The 9,223-nt window shown below is 57.3% G+C and overlaps 1 protein-coding gene across 3 annotated transcripts in view; it reads right to left on the bottom strand.

The window, feature by feature from the left end:
- Positions 1 to 1,065: 1,065 nt before the first annotated feature.
- The window catches only part of LOC105698731, a 43,560-nt gene continuing 35,402 nt past the window's right edge, over positions 1,066 to 9,223 (bottom strand). For all 3 annotated transcript variants that reach the window (XM_012423211.2, XM_012423210.2, XM_012423209.2), the window contains exon 2: positions 1,066 to 4,665. In XM_012423211.2, the coding sequence (XP_012278634.1) occupies positions 3,281 to 4,645 (1,365 nt within the window). In that variant the 5' untranslated portion in view covers positions 4,646 to 4,665 and the 3' untranslated portion in view covers positions 1,066 to 3,280. The remainder of the gene's footprint in view (positions 4,666 to 9,223) is intronic.

The raw sequence follows: 9,223 nt of genomic DNA, 5'->3' as shown, positions 1-9,223 counted from the left end.
AATATTTATTTCAATATCCATGTACAAGTAGACCACACGCTGTGGATATGGACCTTACGATCTACGTGTTTTTTTAATCCTTGGGCAGCCGGAGAAAGAAAATTTAAATTTATTGGAATCCTTGTCGTTCTTTTACGTCGTATAGGAACTATTATTAAAAAATCGCCCACTTACATCTCAAAGCTTGAGAAAATCCTTCTTCGGCAAACGTACAGTGCGCGCGACTCGTGTCGCTTCTTCCTCCGGGATACAGCCTGATGTCTATTTACAGAAAATTCGGGATTCTTGAAAAACATTTACAATGGAAACTTTTATAGCAGACACGGCGTCTATTCTTCGCGCTCCTTTTTACATGGTTCGATATAGTTGTTACTACCAATTTTCAAGGTGGTGCAGAAAGCGACCGATTGGTTCGATAATGATAAAGTACCGTCTCGTAGTAGTCGTGCTCTCCATAAGCGTCGTCTGTCTACGGCTCTTAGCTACTTTCCCTTTAACTGGATCTGTACGTGGATTGTCGTTGCAACAACTATATCTCCTCCGAGAACGTTCTTAGGCACGATTATGGTATGATTAGTTCGGTTCCACTTGCGAGAATCTTTACCGTGTTCGTCATTTAGCGGCGATCTCCTGCATCGCGACAAGTCACGGTCCAATAAATTAGGTCAATAGCAATGCAAAAAGCCATACTTGCCCCTTCCGCCAGGATTTACCGAGGAAACGCTTTCGTACTCTCTATACATGTTCGTGCCTTATTTATGACTCGGTATGCAATATCATGGATAATCGTTAGACTCCGTTCTGAAACCTGTACTTGACTTAGAGAGTACACGCAATTAACGATGGAAATTTCTTTTACGTGCACGGATTCGCGTAAACAAAATTTTCGTGAGTTTCAGGACGGAGCTCGAGCAGCAGAGACGGCGCGAAAGTCACGTGACGTCGCCAGGTAGAGGAAATGAAAAAATAAAGAGGAGGAAAGCGGTAATTATCACGAGCTTGTTTTTTGTCTCCGGCGTGATTTTATGATTCTCCAAGTTTTGGAAATATTCGCAAAAAACACGCTCGTAAACATGGTCCTATTACTAGGCACATTTATTCACCAGTCGTCACTCATGTATAAATAGTCAAACGTAATATGTGTATTCCGTATACGCCTCGACGTTACTCACCGCGCGATCTTTATATTAGCACGCGCGATTTAAATCGCTGCCCTCGAGAATTAGTCGCGCATCCTCTGCTCGCCTAACATTTTATTCGCCACTCGACACTTTCGCGAGTTCTCGTTCACTCCTAGTACCACGCTCGCGTGCGATCGGATGCGCTCGATTGACGCGGTATAAAAAAAACGAAAAAAGATCCGGGGATGTTACAACGTAAAGAAGTGAAAAAAAAAAAGAGAGAAAACGAGGGGGGAAGATCGTGCAATAACGCGTTCTCCCTGGTACGTAACACCAATAGTAGTTAAACAGTCTTGTATGTCGGGCTTAATGGGTTGACCTCTCGTCTCGGTTAAAATGGTTTCGAGTCGTTCGAAGCGCCTCTCTGCCGATGTACCGCGCGACGTCCTTAAGACCGAACAACGAGACTTATCGCGCGTCTGCCGAGATCGCCGCCTTTAATCGAGGGCTCCCGCCTGATAACCGATATAAACACCACAGCAAGTAGCACGGGCGCGAACGATCCTCGTTTTCGACCTCGAGCCACCCCTAACTCTTCCGCGGTATAAACGGTCAAAAGGCCCCGGCGGTCCCGCGCGTTAAGTTCCTCGGAGAAATCCTTTATCGAACTATTTGGTTTCGCGAGGGTCGATCGGCCGATCTTTGGGAAAATCGAATTTCAGACGGAGGCAAATTTCTGGAGATCCTTCCTTCGAAGTCGGGGGTAGGAGAGGTCTTTCCGCGTGCGCGACCGCAGGGTCCTCGTGAATTAATAAATAATTAAGGTTACGCTTTTTACAATTAGTGGCTCTTGATTAGTATTACCTTCGATTACGCTTCATAGAGAATAATCTAAATAGTACTTCGTACCGTGCCGTAGTATCACATACGATACGTGTGATGCGAAAACGATCGAATTAATGATACATCGGATTTCCCCGTTTCGCCGAGTCCTGCTCGAAGGAGCCCCGAATTCGCAGCCTTTGAACGTTCGATTCCAAAGGACCGTCGAATCCGCGGAAATCCGAGCGGTCGACGGGAAACGATTAAAAAAAAAAAGAATTTGCATCAAGATCCGCCCGACGATATGTCGCCGATATCCTAAATCAACGCCGAGGCATCGTTTCGGAGTTTCCGGCAATCCGACAGGATCCGCCTTCCCTCCGTGTCCCTCGCGTTTCCAGTATCGAAAAATACATCGATTTGAAAAATATACGCCAACTCGCCCACGACTATGCATATATATGTATATATTTATATATCTATCAATATACTTCTGTATATATATATATATGTGCAATATGTAAGTGTGTACGCATTACATACCCTAAAGGCTCGGCTTAATACTTGAGACGTCGAAGTCGAGGGGCGACGCGTGCGGCCGCGTCATCGCATTTACATATGTACACCGTGGCAAAGACGACCGGCCGATCGATCGGCCGCAAGAGACCCCGACGCGATCGCGTTAACGTAAATGCCCGCCGATCGCCGGCTCGAGCGATAAGGCGAAACGCGGCCGCGAACTCGATTCGACCGATCCCTTCCTCGAGCCCTTCGCAGCCGCGGAAAGGGGTGATATCCAAACGTAGGGACGAGGTTCGTCGGGACCTCCGGAAGGCTCCGACGGATTACCAGACCTTAGAGATAGAAGATTTCTGGCGGTGCTGAGATAGCCGGTTGCGCGCGACCGAGGGCCAAGATCCGAACGGAGGTCCGGGATCCGGACCGGGCATTGCGGCGACCCCGGGTACATCGGCTGCGCGGCATCGACCGAACGGCCTCGAGACGACCGGCGCCGACCGCGGTCGCGTCGACGCGGATTAACCGTACACGATAATAATTAACGATAATCATTAATAGCGGTGATATAGTAGCGAGTACTGTCTAGGACTTAAACCGTAAGTTACCTAGCCTAGGAGTCGCGTCGCGGGGCGGCGGTCGTCGCCGGCAGCCGTGGGCCCGAGAAATCGCGACCTCGTCCCGTGGCTGCGACGACCGCCGCGCCGTCTACGGTCCCAAGGATCGCGGAGGTCGCCTTCCGAGGGCGAAGGGACGCGCCGGCGATGACCGTCCGAGCGCGTCCGCGGGGTAGCGACAGTCGACCGGGCGTCGCCGGCCCCTCAGAGGCCGCCGCCGGTGGCGGCGCCGGGCCCGGTGGCCGCGAGGGGGTCCCCGGGCTTGCCGAGGCGCAGGATGGACTGCAGGGAGGCGACCTCGGAGGCGAGACGGTCCAGCCGAGACTTGACCTCCCGCTCGCTCTCGGGGACGGCGGGGACGCCGGAGGGCCCGGTCCACTCGGCGCCGAGGGAGATGCCGGAGTCGCGCTCGTCGCTGGAGCCCTCGTTGTCCCACGGCGGCGACGCCCGGGGGCCGGGCTCCTGTTTGATGCCCTGCAGGGCCAGGAGGGCGCTGGCGGCGTCCTTGTCGCCGATCCGCGACTTGTGCCTCAGCTTGTGAGGCAGGCTGTTGTTGGCCGCGGGGTTCTGGGAGACGACGATCTGCGTGGACTCGTCGCCGCTGCCCGAGGACAGCTCGAAGGGCGACTGGGCCCGCCGCCCCCGGCTCAGGTTCAGGGCGCTGCCGGAGTCGAAGTGCATCGCGGGGTGCGGGTAGGGGTACTGGAAGCTCTCGGCCTCGGGGTAGGCCGTGGTCTCCGGCACGTAGAGCTGAGCCGGAGACCTAGGCGACCTGGCCCCGCTGACGGGCTGGTGGATGACGGAGGTGTGGACCGGGCTAGGGGTCCGGGCGTAGAGGAGGGCGGCCGAGGCCGGCAGTTTGGCGCGCTTCACGAGCGGCGGCTCCGCCGGCAGCGCGGCCAGCACGTGCTCCGTGCTGACCACCGATTCCCCGCAGATGCCGAACTTGTCGCGGATGGCCTCGAGCTGGGCCTTGAGGATGTGGTTCTCCTTGCTGAGCTCCATGACCCGCTGCTCCAGGACCATGTCGTTGAAGCGGCGCTTCTCCCTCGAGCGCTTGGCCGCCTCGTTGTTGCGCCGGCGCCGGTCCCAGTAGCTGTCGTCCTTCTTGTTGTCCGGAATGAACTCCCGTTGTTTTCTCTGAGAGAAGAGCTCCTTCCTTATGTCGAAGTTCGCCGGGAAGTTGTCCGGGTGCGTTACCTGGGGGTCGTGGTGGTGCTGGTGGTGGTGGTGGGGCTGGCCCGGCTGGGGCTGCTGCTGCGGCTGCTGCTGCTGCTGTTGCTGGTGCTGCTGGTGCTGAGGCTGCGGCGGCGGCGGCTGGGCCTGGCCCTGCTGCTGATGCGGAGGGGGCCCATGGTGGGAGGGATGCGTCAGGGGCGGCAGGGGCCCGTGGGCCTCGTGGGCCCCGTGCCCGCCGTGGGTCCCGTGCCCTCCGTGCCCTCCGTGTCCTCCGTGTCCTCCGTGCCCTCCGTGCGCCATGCTGTGGCTCGCCGGCATGTTGCCGTTCAGACAGGCCGTCTCACCATTGATGGGCGATCCACTCTGGCGGGAGACGAACTCTGCCACCATAATTTGTCTTCTTAGAACATCTGAAACCATCGACGAAACGCCGGTTAGGAAGGACACGAGAAAGGGAGGCGAGTCGCCGGAACATCTATCCGTCCCTCCTCCGGACGACGCGCCGGAAGACGAGCGGTCGATTTACGATCGCGAGACGTCCACGAGGTCGCCGGATGCGATGCCGCGGCGAGGAGTCACGAAAACCCGGCCTTATATGCCGGGAAGGTCGGACGTCGAATCGGGCACGAGGAACTGCGGGGACCCGCTTCCTGGAGACTTCGACGCCTCGGGGTCGTCCTTCGAGACCGGTCGCGGACGCGTCATCCGCCGATTGCGCAAAAGTACGCAGCCGGTTTGCGTAAACGTGGGAAACGCCGCGACGCTTTGTGCTCGATCGGTCGAACGGTAGTTTCCTGGATTTTCGATTCCTCGTCGTCGGAGTTCTTCCTCCTTCCGAGAGACCGAGACGCGTCCCTCGCGAAGGCCCGCGGGACTTTTGCGGCGTTTTAAAAACCGCGAGCGGTTCCGCCGGAGGAACTCGCGAAAGCTCGTCGCACGAGGAAGCGACTCCGGTCGCCCGGGGACGTCCATGTGGGTTTAGCCCGGTCATTGTTGGACCGTTAAAAATAGACGAAGTGACTTTCGATCCCGCTTGGAGGACTTCCCCGAGTAGAGTCGCGGAAACCGACCGCGAAGGCGCCGCGCCTCCACGTGGCTTCCGCGTCCGTCGTCGCGTCCGTTGCGCAACCGGCGCTGTCGAGTCGCCCTCGACGCTCTCGAAGGAAGAGCGTCCGGGTCGGAATTCGTTCGATCTCGCTAAATCCGGCGATTCGAGCGATCGACGAACACCGTCGAAGCGGTCGTTTACTCGCGCGCGTGTAATCGTTAAGAAAAAGTGCCGAGCGCGCGCGGACGGGACTCGTGACTCGTTGTCTCCTTCTTGGCCACGGTGATTCCATTGTTCTCGCGCGTCGGTAGAAATATACGAGTAACAGCGTATACGATCGACGGCGAAACGCCTCGGAAGGGACGAACAATGGCATCCGGCCTCCTCTCGCGTTGGCAATTTTGAAATCCCCGCGGACGTCCGCGCTCGACGCGCCGAGGAAAAAAATCGCCGATTCCGGCCGCGAAACACCACCGCAAAAAATTCCCGGGAAAATCATTTCCTTCCATTAAACGGGATTAATTTTTCTCGAGCCGTCCGCGCAACTCGGAGTTAGGTTTTCGCGAGCGCGGCTCGAGGCCGCCTTTGTTCTCGATTTAGCGGTTAATCGCGAAAACCGGCGAGTCGGCGCACTTGGCCTCCGAGCGGTCACCGGGAGTGGAGGAAGTATCCTCGGGGCGACCGGCCGAGGCCATCGGAAAGGCTCCGGGGGACGGAAACGCGTCCTTTTTCCTTCCTCCCCTCCCAGGGATCTCGCTTTTTGCCGGTGCACCGTGCACGGTGCACGTGCCTCGCGACCGCGCGCGCGACCAAAGGCACGGCGAAGCAAAGGCCGAGAACCGGCGGTATTAAAATTTCCCTCCAAGAGAAGAAATTGAAGCGGAGGACGTCGCGCGGAGCCGATCCCGAGGCGGAGTCGCGTCCCGAATCCGGAGACCGTTGGGCGAACTCGCGGGAAAAGGTCTTGCGACTTCGAGCCGTCGTTATCGCTATGACTCGTTCCCCCGCCGCTTATGTAACGCACGATTGCGCAACCCCGTGAGTCAATGCCGCGACACGCGAGTCGGGATTATTGTTTTCGAGGGGAATCGAGCAAAGCACGGTCGCGGCCCGATCGGGCCAGCTCTTTCTCCAAGTGGCTCGGAAAATCGCGACGTTTCCCGGGCGGGTCCTTTCTCGAGAACGATCGACGAGGAGTCGCGGTCGAAGATCGACCGGTCTCGGGCGGACCTTGGCACGAGGAAACGACGCCGATCGCCTTTCCTGGCACGGCTCCAAACTCGGGGGATCCGCGCGCATTCGAAGAGGAAGACCGCGCGATTCTTTACGATAATTGCCTGACAAAGCAACTCGCGATCGGCCGTTCCTCGCGTGCCGTGCGTACAGGGACGGTCGTGATTCACCCACGCGTCGTCTCCTCGACTCGCGCGGCCCACTTCCGACTTCCGACATCAACGCGACCCTCGAAGTTCGATCCGCGCCTCCACCTCCCGCTCTCGATCGATCGAAGCTAATTCGTCCTCGGAATCGCGATGAGCGTTGAAATCGTCCTCGGTAAAAGGCAAAGAAAAAAAAAAAAAAAGACGAGCGCGTTCGCTATACGACGCCCCCGAGGTTCCGCTGAGGTCGACGTCTCGAGAACGGGCGTCGCGACCGTCGTTCCCACGTTCGAGGGATCGATTCCGTCCCAGAGTCGAACCGAAGGAAACATTTTCTGGGACGGGTGTCGCTTCCTCGTCCCTCGAGACGGCGGTGGCTTCGCAATTGGGTCAAGGCTCCGCGGTCCCTGAAATCGTCCGGTCGCGGAGGGGAGAAGAGAGCGTCGTTCCGATCGACCGGGCGACCTCTTTCCGTCCGCGCGTTCTGGCTCCCTCCTCCACGGGAGAAAATCGCCGATTCCGGACGAATCGAGGTGAATCCAGGTGAAAGCGAACCGTTTACGCGGGGCCGAGAGAGCGCCCGTCCAAAGATACCGCGAGGAAAGGGCAGGGATTCCGCGCATTTCTCGGCCGGGCTATAAGGGGTTCCCTGGTGGAGAACAAAGGCCGCTGCCGTTCGCTCCGGGGTACCCGTGGTTCTATTAAGAGAGTCGGAGTCGCGTATAGTTCGGTGACTTGCCCGCTTCCATTAAAGACGGCCATCCAAGGATTACGTAAGGCCGAGCGCCCCGAGTAAACGCGAGCGTGGGTACGTCCCGAATCGATCCGCGACGATCTCGCGTCCCGCGACTCCGACTTCGACTTCTTCGCACCGGCCCTTGCGCAACGTCCTCTCGCGGTTTCTTCCCCGTCGAATCCACTCGCGGTGAGGATATCCTCGAGAGCGGTCCGACTTTGCGCCGATCCTCGGGACTTATCGGCGGCCCGATTTATTTCCGTTCCGTCGAGGCGCTGGGCTCGCGGACGCGCGGATATAATTGCGTCCGACCCATCCGGGCGACTTCCCCTAGGGTGACCGACCTTTGGGCGCGTTCCGGGAAGAGAATTACCGCGAGTGCGCCGCGTCCTCCCGGTGAGTCACATTTAGCCGTGGACGTCGGCACCTGGCTATTACCGTATGCGGACGAGCGTCGCCCGTCCGCGTGGGCGCCGGCCCCACGTGCCGCCCGACGAAGGGGGCTCTCGACTTTGTCGGAGGAGCGAGAAGACGCGTCGATCCCCGATGACCCGCCGGTCGTTCCTACCGTCGACGCGTGTCCTATCGAATGCGTATCGAGAAACGTGCCGCCGCGGCACTCGGGGGATCGATCGACGCGTAATGGGGCTTTACGTTCCGTCACGGCCCTCCGGCGGATTACCACTCGTCCCAAGTGCCACATGACTTCCTTTTTTTCCCTTTTTTTTTTTTTTTGCGTAACTCGGCTTACGTGCGAGTCGCTCGAAATAGAACGGATCTCGGGAAGCCCCGCGAGAGGGGCTCGCGAGTGCAACGTGCAAGCGATCGGAAGTTAAACCGAACACGGCGTTATCGCCGGCGGTTTGTCGCGGCGGTCTCCGCGAGTTTTCCAAGGCGGACCGAGCTTTGTAAAGTGAATTTACGGAAAAGGCCAACCCATCGATGCCGATAAGGGGGCGATACGAGATTCGGATCGGTGCATACGTTGGTTCATATTTTGGGAGAGGACTCAACGCGATGAAAATTAATTTCTTCCCCGACGAAACGTCCGTTTCCGCGATATTTTTTTTTTTAGTACCGTTACGCTCTCAAAGATAAAAGAGACGACCAAAGTTATCGTTCCATCCGGAGTAAACGCGAGGGTTGAGTATCGGGTGAGCGAGGAGGGAGCGCGATTATTATATTGAATTTCCGTACGAAAGAGAGAATGAATAATACCTATTATCGCTCGCTTATCAGTCCTCGTATCGAATTCTAGGAGACCAGTCAGTCCTCGAAATAGACCGCACTATCTGGTAGATGGATGGCGGTTGCGTAAGCGATACAAATGTTACGATCAACAAGTTGGGGGGACGAAAAATCCAAACGTCGGGGTCGACGAATCGATCGACCGGGACGCGGCCGTATTTTACGAACAACGAGGCGGAATCACGCGACGATCCGATAAATCTCCGGAAGATGGCGATCGCGGAATTAATTAACGGCCAGCTCGCGATCCGCGAGATCGCCGACCGCCGACCTAGAAACCGAGTGACTCGTCGAATTGGACGATTTCTGGAAGCAGAAGTCATACGATGACGAAGAAACAAACCGTCGCGAGGAACGGCCTCCAAAAGTTCCACGGCTGAATCACTCGGAGTGATTCAACGTCGGTTTTCCGTTGACCGGTCCAAACTCTGCGAAAACCGCGAACGATCGTTTCTCAAAGCGTCGCGAGGCCGCCCCATTTCGCGACAAATGAGAAATCGATGCCGTCCAGCCCTTCCGCGTTGAGTCGTTTCCCCGTCCGAGGAAAGCCGCGCAAA

The sequence above is a fragment of the Orussus abietinus genome, unplaced genomic scaffold, assembly GCF_000612105.2.
Source record: "Orussus abietinus isolate OABI.00-Male unplaced genomic scaffold, Oabi_2.0 scaffold12, whole genome shotgun sequence".
NCBI classification, from domain to species: Eukaryota; Metazoa; Arthropoda; class Insecta; order Hymenoptera; family Orussidae; genus Orussus; species Orussus abietinus.
This window is presented reverse-complemented; position numbering and strand designations above follow the sequence as displayed.